The following is a 17,898-nucleotide window of genomic DNA, read 5'->3' on the forward strand; positions in this document are numbered from 1 at the left end:
ATATTTTAAACGTTTTTCTGAATCAAATTTTCACCAGAACTGAAGATACAAGAATATTTGCTGTTTCATGTCAGGCTTTTGCATCCTTGAACCATTTAATTGAAAATGTGGCATAGAGTATACGAGTTTTTTCTAGCTTTGTACAAAACATAAGTAATAATTTACTTTAGAATTTCTACATTCAGATAAACAATAGCTTAAAAGCCTGGGGTATTCTATTGATCTGTCTGTATATAAACACATACATATCTATAATTAATCTCTTCTTCAGAACTAATGACATCTGTTCTGTGACAAGAATATAATTTTGCTTTGTTTCCTAAATCTTACAGTTTTCTAGGTAGAGGTCCAATGACAAAACTAACAAAGTAAAAACACAAAACAGCAAATGAATATTATCTTCAGTTTTTGGTTCAAAAAAATCTAATACATGTATACAGTTTGTATATAAATGTATAATTACTGATAAAATGTTATTATATAACGTAAGAAATATTTCATTTTTCATTTGAAATGAGTCAAAAGTCATGTGAGTTAAATCTATAATCCATGGAATGTATGTAAGAGAAGATTCTTTTGCCCAGACTAGTATGTTTGTAACTATATATTCATATAGAAAAAGTACATGTAGGTATAGGCATGTCATCAAAAAGCAAATATACAGTACCTTTCACTATCTTATCCAAATAGTGAGCTTGAGAATTAAAAAGAAAAAAAACAGACAGACATTTCAGAAGTGTCACATAAAACAAGAACTGTTCAGAATTCACATGCAAATCAAGCAGGTGCACCTGACATGAGAGCTCTTACGTTACAAAATGAAAATGTATCTCAAAGCTTTTAAAAATGCACGGAATTCTCTTTTCAGCAACCACCATCATGATTCAGTGAAACTGTTTTAGAAAGGAGGCCTGCAGGAGAAAGAGAAGCTACTTTTCTGAGACTACATTTTTCTTCTGACTTGACATGTTTCGATTTTTATGTGTGACAAAGAAATAATCAAAGCTAGTTTAAAAAATCCCAAGTTTCCGCACAGCCTAAGTGTAATTACTTAGCTTACGAGCTTTAAAACACTGACCATACTGGAAGATCTTTGATTTGCAGGTCATGTATGACTCTTGACAGCATAAATAGCACACTATCTTAGTTCTGATTGGATTAACAGGATTTTTAGGAGGAACAGTTTCCTTCTGCTGCAATTCAGCCACAGTTATTCTTCTGAGCACACACCCCAAGTATATAAATAAGTTAGGTCGTATGTATGGGATTGAAGCAAGTGTAGTGGGGTTAGTAGCATGGTGACCCATTTCATTTGGGAAAAACTGGTGAAAATTAAACTCAGGATTGAGATGTATAAAAATACATAACATGGTATATCTAAGAATAACAAGACTCTTTTTTTTTCATTATGTTCTGACACAAAATTTCACAAAAGACCTCAGAAGGCAGATGGATGAATGACAGACAGAGCACAAGATGGATTTAAAACAGCGGGCCCACACTTTTAATACACAAAATACAGCAGAGATGGGTTATATGTTCCCTCCTTGCTTTCAGGAACGCACATCAGCTGCAGTTGTGCTGAAGGAGTTCATGTTATATAACAAAACCACACAGGACAAGCCCATCACAGGCTACCAAATCCAGCCACCTGCACATAAGGTGAGAGGATATTACAGACTGTTGTAGTGGAGACACATCAAACCGAGTCAACAATCTTACAGTCAATCCCCTGTTTTTGCTGTGGGCAAGGTCTCTCAACAGAGCCCTCGTGGACTCTCTTATTTTTGAAATTTGGCCTTTTCTCCTCAGTGATGGCCCCTGTCTGTCAAGTACTCTGTCACCTGTTATTATCCCTCAACTTTGTGTATTGCATGGAGAAAGAAAAGTATTTCCATCCATGGCCTACCCTCCAGTTTGGATAACGGGAAAAAGCTCTTCCCAAGTCCAAGGAAGGGGGTGATGACATAGATAAGTAGTCTCACAGAAGCCACAGTCACTGCTATGACTAAGAACTAGAAACTTTTTAGCCCCTCTTTCTTGAAGAAAGTGTCAGGTGTTCACTGCACATTTTTTTTCCCTGTGTTTTCTTTTTTTTTTTTTCTGTAATGTTAAGGCTAAAGGGAAACAAAGAGAATGAAAACATCAATAACAGAACATTTAGAAGAGCAGCAAGAAACTAAGTAGGTTTTCACATTAACCACAAACAAAAAGAACCTAGCTGTGTTTCAGGGTGGATCAAATTCTTCTCTTACTCATCCAATATAATTCCCCTTGCTCCTACACAGCTAATCTTAGAACACGGTGTTAGTATGTGTGGAGGAAAAAAATCAAGCTTTATTTCATAAAATGGAAGCAATTAGGCCTATATGGGGAACGCATCTGTCCACCAGTGAATCTTTAAATGCCTTTACAAATGTAGGGCTATGTAACAGAACATTAAAAACCCCTCCTAAGCAACTGAAAATAGTCCCTGCAATCCCATGCTCCTACATGCTATTTCCTTTCAGAAATCCAAACTACATTAAAAATAAATAAATAAATAAAAGGATTAAGAAAATGTTCATTAAGATTTCTTGTTTACAGTAGTCTTATACGAAGTCAGTTCCAGACCATAAACCTGTAATACTTAGAAAACAAATCTGACCTTCCAGTAGCCTTTTTCTGGTCAGCTGACATTAAAGACAATGTCAGAAACTATTTTCATTCACATCCAGCATCCTAGAAGAATCAAAGAGTATAACTTTGCATTGAGTTTAACTAGCCATGATGTCTTCCTTATTTTCACACTGCTGCAACTGAAATAGCAACGAACCCAGCTCTGTGTGTAAGTACAAACTACAAGCCTTTTTAGGTGGGATTTGGAGCATTTGGGAGGATGGGGCATCTCAGCAGGTGTTCCATGGCAAGGTATTTACACATCTGGCACATGTGGGTTATGTTAAGTCCTTAAAAAGTCTAATTATAGACCAGACAAAATACCCACAAGGGTTTTCTTGCACGGTTTAAGATTGTGAAATTTTAAATCTTGCTATTGTTTCCAGAAGCAGAGGGACTTCATATGGACTCCAAATGGAATGAAGAAAAACAAAATGAAGATGTAACATTTGTACATTTTCTAGGATAGTCAAAATCCAAGAAGATATAAGTGGCTTTCAAAATTCATGCAACATAAAATGTAAATGATGATATCAATCAATGTGTGTGGGTATTTATATAAATATGTGGCAGATAAATGTATTTTACAAAGAACTGGTAATAGTCAGGCAAATTCGCATTTAACACAGCATATTTCATAACCAGTCAGAACCTGACAATTTTATTAATTTAATGTCTCCGATTAGTTTCCTATCAGAGATGTAAATTGGTATCTTTCTTAGATTATTCACACACTACTTCCTCTAGGTATGATAGAATAGCCACAGAATAAAAGCACATATTAAATCCATTTATCCCAATCAGCTCCTGTTTAAATCAGCATGAGTCACATACCCATCGATTTGAAGTTCCTTAATTGGTACTTTTAACATTGCTTTATTCTGATTATTCTGTCATGAAGGATTATAACTGTGACATTCTTCAAAACACTGTGTAGCAAATTTATATTTCTGTTAGTTTATATTATTGTTCCCCATCAGACATCTTCACACATCATAATCTTTCTAGCCTGTACACTAGACTGCACCATGCCGCATGGTTTTTTGTAGTGTATCTATAGTTCCACTACAGGGTCAACTCAGCTGCTCCACAAGAGTGATGAGTTACTGTTCTGTAAGAGCAGAATTTGACCTTTTAGTGCCACCAGATATAAAGCAAAAATACAAAAAGAATGTGATCAGAGCCATGTTGACCGAGGTCTGCCTAAATTAAAAACTACTTCTAAGGGTTTTTGCTTCCTACACCTTGAAAATGTGAGCCAAGCCCTTGCCTCTCCTCCAGTAATACTACCAGCCTTCTCTCTTCCTTACTGTGTTACATCTCCTTCTAGAAGCAAAGACAAAGGACGAGTAAGAGAGAAGACAGCCAAAGTATTAAGTATTTCTATAAACCTTGGTTTACAATCCTTATGACAAAGAACTTTCCCCCACCCCCCTGCAAGAATATCATGAGAGTGGCCAAGTGGAACCCCCGAAATTTAAGCAAAGCTGGGTTTATGGATACCTGTGCAATTTTTATACCCTTCGTCCTTTATGGATGTACAGAGCTGACAGTCCTTGTTCTCTCATGAACAACAAACCATGCTAACACATGCAAAGAACTGTTTTCTTATAAATTTTTCTATCATCTTCCTCTCTAAGTCAAAATCATTTAGTACAGTATCTTCACACTGCAGGTATGAACAGAGAGTGTATTCTTATCTCATTTTACCAGTGAGTAAGTAAGGAATAGAAAGATTAAAATGAGAATCTCCATGCACTTGACTGCAAACACCTACAATGTGATCTTCCAGAATACTTAGAATGATATAGGATTTCATACACAAACCAGCATTTTAGCAGTTCACACACAAGCAAGTCAGGTCACCAGACAATGAAGAAATCAGGATACTCCTTTAAAGTTTGCCTTTGTGAACGGCTAACAGAAAATACATGGTACCAGCACGGGTGGAATTCCGTTCTTCAAAATTATTCTCAACCAGCACCAGAACCCCATGCACCAGTCTCTGGTACAAATGGAGTTTTGCATGTGACAGCCCTTCACAACCTTGCAATACTCTTAAATCAGGTCCACCAGGTACAGAGGGAAATGTAGTTAAAGATATAATTGTATTTTTTATTTACAATCATATGTATATGCTATAATTAATATGGGATATATCTTCTGTTATATGATGATACACAAAAGTGCTCTCCAGAGACTTCCTGGTTTTACGTTTTTGATTTTGCAACTTTATTGAAGTTCTTTTAATGTAGTTTTTGGCATTTGAAAGTTATCGAGTCCTGTGCACATGAAGTAAACTGGAAAAAAAGATTCCATTTTGTAGCATCATATTATTTTTGATGGTGAACAAGGCAAATATCCCCTGTAATATTTAAAACCAGTACTTCTTATCCTACCCACAGCAGACTTAGGGGATAGTTTATTGATTTCTTTAAGCAACTGCATTACTCTCAAAGAGTGATGCAATTTCTGAGGAGCTCCATACCTCCACCAGAAAACTTACAACTTACAAGAGTCCAGAATTCATTTTAAAGCCACTGTTCTAACCTGCCTTTAGAGTGGTTCATTCATGTCAAATTCATCATTCACTACAGCCTATTCGGAGTCTTTTCTGCCTGCTGAGCTGCTTCCTAACTTGAATTTGTGTAGTTGATTATTCTTACTTAAGCAGAGAACCCACCATTTGTTGAATTGCACCTTATTTTTCTGCATAGCCTGTGCTATTTGTTAAAGTAATTTTAAATTCTTGTCCTGTCTTCCAAAGTGCTTGGGGGCATCAGGCTTTGGTATCATTTGCAAATGTAATTCTCTCTATTCATCACTGAACAGTACTGAAAGCACATGTTCTTCCACTGTAAGCAGCTCATGGTCGTCATCCTTTCTCATTTATAAGAACCTTCTCTTAGACATACCATATGTTCAGAGCATTGCTGCCAATAGAAGAAGATTACAAACACTCTTCCCTTTTGATACTTCTTTACTCCTAAATTCCCATCTTGTCCTTCTTGTAAAGGAGAACACATGGATGGAATAATAGTTGCAGGCAATTTTCTTTGTCTTCCTCCCTATCTAGGCCAAAACAATCTTTGCCCTGAAATCGTACTTTCTTCATAATTTTTGCACTTCTCTCCAACGTCTACACAGACCTGCAGCAGGGATATCTGCTGTGTAAGGTTCTGCAGGGAGACCTGAATTCAGTGCAATTTATCCCTTGCCAAAACTGCAACCATTCTTTGCAGCAACTATTTATGAGTTTTTATGTACAAAGGCACATAAGCCTGCTACTCTTCAGATTTTTTGTTATGGAGTGCATCTCAATTATACTATAAAGTAAGATTTCTCATCATCAATGTTGGAAAGCCACATATATCTTAGAATAAAAGGTTCAGTTGCTTTTGAGGATATAGTAGACATAGGAAGTTTGGGACTTCTGATAAAATCATGACCAGTGTTGCATCCTATTTAGCATGTATTGAGCTTGAAGAGGATTTAGAAGAAAGAGTATATAACATTAAGGATTTAAAACTGTCCTACATGTACAGGCTGAAAATTATTCAAATATGTACTTGAGAGCTGTGACAAACTCACAAAGACCTGTCTCAGATGCAGGTAGAACCTCACATATTAAGAAGTGCATGAAAGATATATTTGGCTTGAAAACATACTAGGAGATGGAACAGGGTACAAAGCATTATTGTGTCCATCTTTCATCCTGACTGGAAATCCTCTCAGAATGTGTCTGACCAGCATGCAACTATATAATGTACAGAAGCACTTAGTTTCTGGCCACTTCAACTCAAGTAAGCTTTGCAACATGCTTTAAAATTCTTCACATCTGAGAGGATTCTGCTGTTTTCTGAAAATGTGCCTAACTTGAACTCCACATGTGGTCCTCATTTAAATGCAAATCCACCAATTAGCAATTTTAAAGTATGCTAACAGATCATTTGCATTTGAGGAACTTGGTCTTGAAATGTGTTAAGGCTTGACCAATAATTCATGTTTTTTCACAGCTTCAGATACGCATGCACGTCTTAAATTTACCTGGTCATTGAGCATTTTTATAATTAGAAAACTACAAATATTTTCCATATTCAAGGCTTGGCCTGGCAAACTATTAACATGCCCTTCAGGCACACAAAAGATCAAAACCATATTTGTTGTAAATTTCAGGAAATCTTTTTAAACTGTGTTTGTCATTCCTCTGGGTGCCAAGAACAGTCATCTTCTCTTTTTTCGTGGAGTTTTTGCATTGAGGGTACAGGTGTAAATACTGTGGTAAAATCCCAACTAAAAAGTAGGTGGGTGGTTTGAAAGTAGAATTTTACTCACAATATTGTGATGAGGTAACTGATACGTGACACAGTAAGTTTTGAATCTTTGGTTGATTTTAAGTGAGAATAAACTGTTTGAATGTCCAAGGCGATAGCTTCAATCAGATATAATCTTATTTTCAAAAGACGAAATTTGTACTAGAGGTATAATTCTATGAACTTGAAACTAAGGAGAAACAAAAATGTAGGAATTTTTATAGTTACAGAATATATTAATACAGCAGGAGTTATTCTAATTTGAAGGACAAAAATTTCTCTCTGATCAAAATTCTAAAATCTCAAAAGAATCTTAAAATTTAGGAAGAATTCTTGGAATGAATGCACTAAGGTACACTAAACACCTCACATGTTAAAACACTCTTAAAAGTAAATATTCTCAGTAGTTTAAACTTTGGAGAAAAGTAAACCACGCTTGGCAGCTTCACATCAGTACAAAAATGAGGATGATGATGATCAGTAATACTAGTTATCCATGCTGCTCTCCCTCTAACCTGCAAACTGAGATCAGTCAAGCCCTCAAAGTGGTCCATGACTTACTTTGTCAAGCCCATACTTCAAAAACATATACTGTAATGATATACAGCCATATCAAGTTTTTTATAAGCATTTCCTTTAATTAGCAGGAAGAATACCTTTGCCTTGACTTGCTCTCTGATCTTAAAAAGCGATAAAGTGTCATTTCCCTGTGGTCACATTTGAAGTCTGTAACACAAGGAGCCCTAAGCTAAACACGTGTTGAAGAGGGCAGGTGCAGACAGTGTAAATGGTGGAGGAGATGACTTCTTAGCATTCCTCAGCATTAGCAGTACTTCTGAGTTTATGCTGCTCACGGTCACAGAGAAAACCAGCACACAAATGCCTTCATGTTTGTCCCTAGACAGAAAACACATCAGTCACCAGGGCAGAGTTTGCACTAATGAACACACTAACAGCAGTGTGCTTTAGATGTTTGGTTGTTTTGGTTTTTCACCATAATTCTGAATATATAGCAAACCAGATGTCTTTTCTGTTCTTATATCTAAAATAGCTGAAATGAGAAATTTCTTACTGAAGAAAATTTATTATTGGTTTCATTGGTCTGAATGTCATGTTAGTGCCTTTTCACGGAAAGAAAAAGGTTAAAATTAGTGCCTTGCCGTCATAGAATCATAGAATCCTTTAGGTTGGAAGGGACCTCTAAGATCATCAAGTCCAACCATTGAGCCATTAGGGCTCTAAAGTCCTCTGCTAAAATAGATCAGAATCTATCAGGGTTGGAAGGGCCCACAAGAATCACCCAGTTCCAACCCCTCTGCCATGAGCAGGGACCCCTCCCACTAGATCAGGCTGCCCAGAGCCTCATCCAGCCTGGCCTTAAAGACCCCCAGGGATGGGGCCTCAACCCCCTCCCTGGGCAACCCATTCCAGGGTCTCACCACTCTCCTGGGGAAGAACTTCTTCCTCACGTCCAGCCTGAATCTGCCCACTTCCAGCTTTGCCCCATTCCCCCTAGTCCTGTCGTTACTCGATATCCTAAAAAGTCTCTCCCCAGCTTTCTTGTAGGTCCCCCTAAGATACTGGAAGGCCACAATAAGGTCACCTCGGAGCCTTCTCTTCTCCAGACTGAACAGCCCCAACTCTCTCAGTCTGTCCTCACAGCAGAGCTGCTCCAGCCCTCGGATCATTCTCGTGGCCCTTCTCTGGACACGCTCCAGCAGGTCCACGTCCCTCTTGTACTGGGGGCTCCAGAACTGGATGCAGTACTCCAGGTGGGGTCTCACCAGAGCAGAGTAGAGGGGGAGAATCACCTCTCTCGACCTGCTGGCCACACTTCTCTTGATGCAGCCCAGGATCTGGTTGGCTTTCTGGGCTGCAAGTGCACACTGCTGGCTCATGTCCCTTGTTATCTTTTTCTCAACTAAACTTTAGGGTAAATTCTTAGAAGATAAAACAATTAGATCTCAATTCTCAGTGGAATATAAACATATTACAAGCTTTATACTTCCACAGTGGACTACCACTGGATTTGAATTTCAGTTCCGTGTACTAGGTAAAGTAGCCTAACGCAGCACTCAGAAGTAGCACCAAGGTAGCACAATGCTAACTTTAGCCCTCCTGAGGGATTAATATGAATACTTAATCACATTAATCCACATTTAGATCACTTATGTTTAATGACATGCTTTCTGTCCACAGATATATAAATATTAATTTTGGACTGAAAGATAATCGTTCAACACAATAACAATTAAACAGCTGTAACCTGTCTCATGTGTTAAGTAATGGAGCTGCAGGCAAGCTCCATAAACAGATGGTCTTACCCACCCATGCTTAATGTTAAAGACTTTTCAAAAAAGAGGTGTTGACAAATCTGAACAAGAAGGCATAGTTTTAATGCAAATTGGCCAATCTGCAATTTAAATTACTCTAAAACTAATTTGGTCTATAGAAAAAAATTAAGCTCCATTGTAAAACTGAGATGTTACATAGCACATGGATACAGCAGATTCCCCACCAACGTAATTATTTACTAATTTCATGCAGCTAACAGAGTCTAATGGAAAAGCAGCTGGAAAAATATTCCTATTTATGGACTTCCTATGACAGTTACTTAATTTACTCATGGTACAAGCCAGTTATATCACAAAAAATAATAGACTTTCTGAAATAATATCTCTTCCAATCTCACAAAACGACTGCTTGGACAGGAGAGGGTCACTGAACTCATTGCAAACCAGGACAGAAAAGAAACAAAAACATATTTTAGCACAACTGTGTTATGAAAACTTAATTACAGAGCAAATTTTCATCCAGACTATCACCTGGGCACCAGCTGTGCCTGTGCGGTCTTGTATCGCATTGAGATGCAGGTCCCGCTTCACAAAATAATATATGGATCTTCACCTCAGACCCATGAATATCACTCCCAGACCAAATAAACAACTGACAGGTGCGTTTCCATAGCTTTGCAGTAAACTGTTGATTTAACCTGTTCTCACAGGGATACAGGAAATGGTAAAACATGACAATTCTCAGGAGGGAAAAGACAGTAAGCAATTTAGATGCCTTAAATGGTTTAGTATTTGAAACATCCATGGCCAGTGTTTAGTTCAACTCTGCAAAATGCTAAACAATAGCAATAAATCCTGAGTTTTGTTAATTCTTATTAGATTCATTTCCTCACAACACTGAGCATGTAGTTATCTGCTCAACATCTTTGATATCAATCTTTGGAAGCCTGTGTTTAGAGCAAAGGCAATGACTCACAAGTGTGGCTCACATCAGGTGCGGCACTGGCGCTGGAACTCCTTGGTGCCAGAGAGGCACGATGGAACAGTGGATATCAGCAACACACATCAGCTTTACCGCAGCAGTCAAAACAATCTTGCCTACCTTACTATACACATTGCTTCAGAGGAAAAAAAACCAGCTTTATTTAGTCTATTCTGTTCACTCACAGATCAAAAGTATATAAAATAGGTATGCATGTTATTTCCCAATTCTAATCTTGTGATCGTCAGTCTTAGGGAAGTTGGCAGGTAAGATCATCTCTAAATTTTTTCTGAACAATCGGTCATGATTTTGCTTCCCAATGTCCTGAAGCATTGAAATAAAAAAAAAAATCATCTGGAAGCTTAGATCAATTAGAACTCCTATCTGAATATCTGAAGCGTACATAAATATCAGCAAAATGCAAGAAGGAATCTAGGGTTTAAAAGATATTAGAAAGGAATAAAACTAAGGACTACCTCGTTTTAATTAAGGAGATAGGTTTGTCTTTTCTTTCTTTCTACCCGTTCTAACACATCAACTAATGATGCAAACAGTAGGCTAACTGAAAATGAGACTGGACAGATATCAGTGCTTAGAAATATATAATAAGCATTAGTCGAGGTGCAAAATGGTTTTACCATTTTAAATAGCCTTCATGCTTCACAAAAGTATCATAATCTTTTTGGTCCAAGGAGTTTTGGATTTAGATGATTCAGTATACGTTCCAATTAACACCTCTGTGATTAATGTACACCCATCCACCGCACTTTGTGCACCCAGCTAGAGACCTGGTGGGCTTTTCCTTCCCAGAAAAGAGAATAAAGTGCATTTCCCTTAAAATTTACAACTTCTTTGGAACACTCCTTTCCCAAAGAAGTTGTAAATTTAGGCTATTGCACTTCACGTGACTTCCAGCTGATAGCTGCGACAACCAAAGATATCTGCATTTCTACAATACTTCACAATACTGCAGATAAATAGTTAATGACTTTTAGGAATCAGAAGGATGCAATTGTTTATTCTTTAGACATACAAAGGGAGAGCTGAAGTCCTTCAAACATATAACACAAATTGCATAAATATTCTGCTACCAAGCTAGAGAGTTGTAAGTAGCAGAAAATGCCTGGTGACAATAAAAAACTGGTTTGCATGGAGAAACATCCTGACATCTCTTGTGTCTTAGAATTTGTTGCTCAGGAAGAGATACTACCTACTCCAGGGCAGGTGAGAGAAGGGCAATTTGACTCTTCATCTGCCAAGCTAAGAAAGCAGCAATTTTTACTCCACTAAGTGGAAATACTCTTGGAAATGAGCAATGAAATGACCTGATTTCTCTAGAACACTGGGCTTCTGAAGAAAACAGCTCTAAGAAAAATAAATACAACAGCAGGCTAGAACCGGTACCTCATTACTTGTCTTGGAGGCTGTAAGGGCAATATAAACAAATCAAATTATCTTTACAGCAGCAGCCACAAGGTAAACACACATTTAAAGAATAAAGAGGTGGGAACAGGTGGGCAAACCCTGCTTTCCCAGTGCCCAGGAAAAACTTATTTGTGCCTAATATGTTGGAAAAATTGTTCAAGAGCAGTTCATCCGTGTGTAACTACAACCCTTGAAATGATGCCAAGGTCAACAGCTGCTGAGACCAACAGCAGAGTGATCTGCTGAGCAATTGCTCATTGGCAAGTTAAAGCAGTCAAAGGAAAGGCTTTATTCTGCTTCTAAAGATTTACTTTATTTTGTTGTTCAGAAAGCAGTTCCCTCACCACCTCTTTAGTGTCTTTGTCAGCATGTTTTCTGGAAGCTCCCCAAAAGCTTTAACCCTACCAAGTCTCCCTGGGATTCTGCAGATGCACCTTGGTTCCCTCTACCTCCTATGTCCGAGCAATCTCATTAGTAAACAACAACAAAATCGACTCTGATTTCTGTAAAGAACAATTCACAAACCAGTCTTACTACTTCACACCTGACTCCCTTCCACAAAATAAAATCTTGCCTCATCTTCTTGCTGCTGTGATGTATCAGGTCATGTATCAGGGCTGTAGGAGCCCCTCGTTTTCCCCACCCTCAAAGCTCACAGCAGCGTTTCCCTTGACCACCGAGCACAGTACCACCCCCACCTCTCAGTCAGGGCTGCAAGCTACCTGGGAACGCACCTTGGGTTTTACTCTTTTCTAAATGCTCATGCCCCTGTGATGGCTTAGCTGTGCTAACACATTCAGAGTTACAACCCTTCAAAAACATCGATGGAAGTTACAATTCTCCAGCCTCTTTTTAGCTTGTGGCAAAAGCAAATCATGTATCATTCACATCCATCAGCTCTACTGCTATTAGACTTGCTGTCCTATCCTGTTGTTTTGGTTACATCACCTCTTTTCACTTACTCTCTCCCATCTCTCCAAACATAAAACTATGGTTTTTGGTTTTTTTTTTACTTACTGGATTTCTTTTTTGACTCTCCAGATTATCCACGATGTCTCCCTCACTTAATGTTACTCTTGCTTTTGACTGACCTGTCGCTACCTTTTTTGTTGTCTATTCAATCTACCTCTAAGTGCTTAGCCATAATGCTTCTCATACTTGGCAGATATATCCCATAAATACCTGCAAAGCCACATTGTTACTCCTGTCACAGCCTTTGTTGAGCTTTGTTCAATGCTCCCCACATGCCTAATTATAAACTAGTCCTCTCTTAGAACTGGACCATTGCCAGTTCCTTTGTCTGTGCTTCCTACCTGTTGTCACGCAAGAGTTTCTCTGTGTGGTTATGCTGAGACAAAAATTGTTTGGACAGGACCCTCCTCCTGTTACAGACTTGCAGCGTCTTGCACAAAGGCGGATTAGTGTGGAAAGGAGTTTCTCAGCAACAAACTTAATATTTTTAAATCAATATTACAATGATAAACCTTTGACAATTCCTCCTCCACTTTCTCTTAGTCCTCCTATTTGCATGAGTAATTTCTCATGCTAGGTCACTGTCAAAGCCCGTGTGGTGAAGAAGGAATATCCCACTGCACATGGGACGTGCTAAAGGCACAGTAATTTCCAGAGGTTTCCAGGTATTAGAACTAACCTGATTACAGAAACATACAATCTGTAATAAGGATGGCTTCTTCTCAATCAGCTGTATTAAACTGTTGTTACATTATTTACATGTAGGAAATTTGATATAATTCTAAAATAGAGCATTATGTTGAAAAGAAGCTACTTTTGAGCAACTAGATCACATTTATTACAATGTGGAAGTGACATTTTTGTGTAGGCAAGTCCCTTTTTAGAGCTTCTTCTCCACAAAAGAAAAAGAAAAAAAATAAAAAAGAAAAACAATAGGAAGCTTCATTCCGAAAAGACATAAAGCTATCACATAAAAATAGAAAAGCACAAATCAAATAATATAGTTAGAGTTTAAAACAAAATAACCTCCCCCTCAGCAAAAGGCAGTTAAGGGGAAAAGATTGAAAAGGAAATACTTCTACCTCCTTTTCACGGCAAACTAGGTATGAAGAACTGATGAGCCATTATATAACCATTTCCTTTCTTAAAATATCAGCTCCTTCCCACAGACCGACACGTGCAAGCATTCTGTTTGAAGAACCCAGCTTCAAAGCAGTAACTCTTATCCAGAGGCGGCCAGCGGCGCCGGCTGCTTGAGCCGGGCAGCTGGGGGGGGGGGTAAAGCGTTGCCAGCCTACCGATGGTGCAGTGCTCCCCGTTCCAGCCCTGGCTGCACTCGCACTTGCCGTCCTTGCAGGTGCCGTGCTCGGCGCAGCGCGGGTGGCAGGCTCTCTGGCTGCAGGCCGCGCCCGTCCAGCCCTCCTCGCAGCGACACGTGCCGCCCACGCACGCCCCGTGCGTCCCGCAGTCCACCGAGCAGATCTCTGGGTTCCAGAGCAGACGTGGGGAGGAGAGGGGGCAGGGAGTACACACAGGGGGGAGAGAGAGGATATGCATTAATTAGCAGGGCTGCCGTTTTAATTCAACATGTGAAGAATATGAAAGGCAAAATCTTTGAAAATTAAATCAAAGGAATTCACTGTGAAATGTATTTTCAGGTAGGACCTACACAGAGTTTTATCTCTATGCTAATGCTCACTTAGTTACCCAGCAGACTTGGCAACACTTAAGTGTCCACAGCTCTTCTGTTAGCTCCGAGTGGTTTTCAATTGTATTTTTTTTGTGACCGCATGTGCTTTACAAGTAAACTTTTGTCACTGAGACTGTATGACACCTACTACAGCTTACCGTGTACTCCTGGTGACTAAATGTACCATATACATAGGCCACTGCGTGTTATAAGAGAAAATGTAGTATTAATGAAACTTCATTTTAACAAGGGTTCCCCTCCCTACTCTGTTCCCTGTTTTCTCTCAAAGTAAAAATGTGCCATTTCTGACACATTTTTTCATTAGGAAGAATCAGCTTTAGTGAGACAAATTAGGACTATGCTGACATACTGACACATCTGTTAAATATAAAAGATGATTCTCTTCTACTTGAAGTAAATTTGTACCAGTGACAGCTATGAACAGTCTGGTTTAAATAATAGATTGTTAAAAAAAATAAATCAACATACAGCAATTTAACTTGTCATTTACATATAGTAACAGGATCTTGTAACTGATAGAATAATTGAAAAATATGTTAACAGCCAAAGGTAGTCAGAGGCCAAACAACGCATGTTAAGACTCATCTAATACAAGATGATAATTTAAACTGCCAGATTTTGCATTTACAGTTTGGGTTCATTTAGTCAGGCTCCAGCAAACTTTACTTCTGCTAAGCAGACAACAGAAAAACAAGAGGAGACACAATACAGCCTGAGGGACATCTTTAGTTCCTTGGCATACAGCTGGCTGTAACCATGTACTGGTTCATAGAAGTACTGTATTTAGTTTTTGTTTTCTTGTGAAAGACAACAAACAGTTTAGTAATAAAAGACTTCAATTACTTTCAACAGCAAAAGCATTCAGAAAGGTTTCCAGTTTCCCACAGTGTTTTTCTGCCCCCGCAGAGTATAATGCTCTGTCTCAAAGTGCTGCAAAACATTAAATACGATATCAAGGAGCTGTGACATTTCCCATAAGAAACAGCCCACAACGTTTATGGAGGAAGACAGCTGCAATTCCTTTTTATTTTTTTTTATTTCCTATACAGCATTTTATGTCTACTTTGAATTAAATTTTTGATTAACAGATGCACGATGGTTTGATTAACTTTAGAGTCGCAAAACATCAACGTAGCTTCAAGAAAGAAAGTTTTATTTCTCTTCAATCTAATCAATTTTTCATTAGGGTGAAGGTGTTTATCAGCTTTTAGCACACTAGCTTTGAGCAAGGTGCGTCAATCTTTGTAATGAACTTATTAATTAGAGTTAATTTAATTGAAGTGGAATTGAAGGGCTAATTAACGGACAAACTGCTGATGAAGATAGAGGAAAGCTCTGCTGATTTCAAACCTGTAAACCTCTCTGATGGAAAGAACTACTTCTTTTTTTTTCTTCCAGTAGCTTAACAAAATGTTCATGGGTAAGACTTACTTTTTTAGTGTACCACTCAGAAAGTCATTTTGCACAATTTGAACAAATTGTATTTTTAGAATAGAACAGAATCTTATAATGTATTGGGTTGGAAGGGACCTCCAAAGGTCCTCTAGTCCAACCCCCATGCAATAAGCACAGACATCACGGAGCTTTTTACAGAGTTCTTTTGTGAGCTTGCCACTTTTGAAATATTTCAGAAAATCAGAAATATTTTGTTATTTTAAAAACCAATCATTCTTTGAAACCTAAGTAAAAGACGTAGCATAACTGAATCATCAAAAATAACATAGAGGACACTGTGAAATACAGGATCCACGTTTTGCCTGAGAACTAGAAAGGGTATCTCACAAAAAGCCATTTTTAGTGCAAGAAATGTTTAGAGAAGAATTTTTTTTCTTCTAAACAAATTTAACAGAAGACAACATTTTCTCCTTTCAGTTTTTTTTTGAATATTTGGAACTCTGTCCTATCACTCTTGTATGCACAAACCATTATGGAGTATCACAGATCCTTGTCAGGAAGTACATTTGTTTTAAAAAGATGGTTCCTCATGAAAAAGTTATATTTATTCATAAGCTGGCATAAACCCAGCTAGTCCATGTGTTCAGTTTTCATTAACAAAATCATTCGAGTTGTTAGATGAACTGTTTTAGACAAATATATGTCTCACAGTTAGACATGATTTCTCCTTTGCTATGTGGCTACCAAACAATATTCTAAAAACTTGTATTTGTCAAAAGGCTGCTGTCATACTTTATAAATATTTAGGTTCTGATCTTTGTGATGGTACCTCCAATCATTTTCTCCTTTTGTTTCTAAGCTCAGACTATGGTTTGAATAAGCTTGGTTTCAGACTTCAAGAAAACCCTCTGCTTCTTTACTCCTACCAACTCCTTCCACCCTGGCAGCCAGCATCCTTCCTCAGAAGCTGTTTAGGATTCACTTTTGTATTCTCTTCACCTTCAAACTAGAATGTTGTCCATTTTTTCAAGAAAAATGCCTCCAATTATCTGGAAAGTTTTTTAGTATGTGACTATCTCTAGTTTTGCCAACGTAGTTGGAAGTTTCTGAATAGATACATGAGGTAACGTGATACTTAGATTCATGTACTGTACAAAGAACATTCTGTAGTTGCATGTGAAGTACCTGAAGCTACCAAGTGAAGGCAGCTAAAAGATACTACCTGTCTCCATTTAGCCTGTACCCAGGGATAAACTATAGCAGTGTTTCTATCATCCAACAACTCTTCCACCAGGAAGGGGGACTGGGAAAAGGACAAGAGATTTACAAGTTGAAATTAAAACAAATTTAATGAAACAGCAAAACTAATATTAATACTAATGTCAATATAAAATATACAAAATTATACTCAGCCCAGTGAATGTATGGTGGCCAAAATAAATGGGAAAGTAGCCCATGGGAGCAGAATGATGAGTGAGCCCTTTACCCCAGTGAAACCAAGACACCAGCAAATACATTGTTTTTAAAATACTTCAAATTCATCAATGATTTTGAACCTTTGAATCAATCCACAGTTCCTACTGCAGTCAACTCACAACTTCCATCAGCACAGTAGATCAGGTCCTAACACAATAATGCCATTAAACTGCTGCTATTCAAGACGTTATCGCTTTACAAAATGAGTACATTTAACCCTTACCATTGGAGCAATCTGGACCTGTCCAGTTGGGATCGCAGGTGCAGGTACCACTCTCTTGAAGGTAGGTGCCGTGGCCAGAGCACTGATCAGGACACATCGTCTTCAGGATTTCACAGTTGTTGCCACCCCAGCCCGGGTTGCAGTGGCACTCGCCATGGATGCACACGCCATGGCTGGAGCAGGCTGGGTCCAAGCAATCGGCTGTGGGAAGATGAGAAAGGTCAGCTTAAAGTTGTCACTCCTAACAACAGTAATTAACCCCTAGATGCTCACAGAATTTTCAGGCTTAATAAACATTTTAAGACCTTGTGAAAGAGGCACCACTGCACTCATCTTAAAAGGAAACATGAGTTTGTTGAAGCTGAGAAGTTTACCTTTGTTTCATTGCAGTGAGCGAGGAAAAGACAGACCAGACCAAGGTACCTTGGTGCCAGCCTCCCTTCTCTGGC

General features: G+C 38.4%; 1 protein-coding gene across 1 annotated transcript in view; it reads right to left on the reverse strand.

Annotated features, from left to right (window-relative positions):
* Positions 1-17,898, reverse strand: part of LOC103781747 (teneurin-3-like) — a 97,970-nt gene that overhangs the window by 63,458 nt on the left and 16,614 nt on the right. Inside the window, 3 exon segments of the mRNA XM_008949468.1 lie at positions 668-694; positions 13,943-14,128; positions 17,450-17,650. Coding sequence (XP_008947716.1) covers positions 668-694; positions 13,943-14,128; positions 17,450-17,650 — 414 coding nt within the window.

The sequence above is a fragment of the Merops nubicus genome, unplaced genomic scaffold (assembly GCF_000691845.1).
Source record: "Merops nubicus isolate BGI_N331 unplaced genomic scaffold, ASM69184v1 scaffold12541, whole genome shotgun sequence".
In the NCBI taxonomy this organism is placed as follows: Eukaryota; Metazoa; Chordata; class Aves; order Coraciiformes; family Meropidae; genus Merops; species Merops nubicus.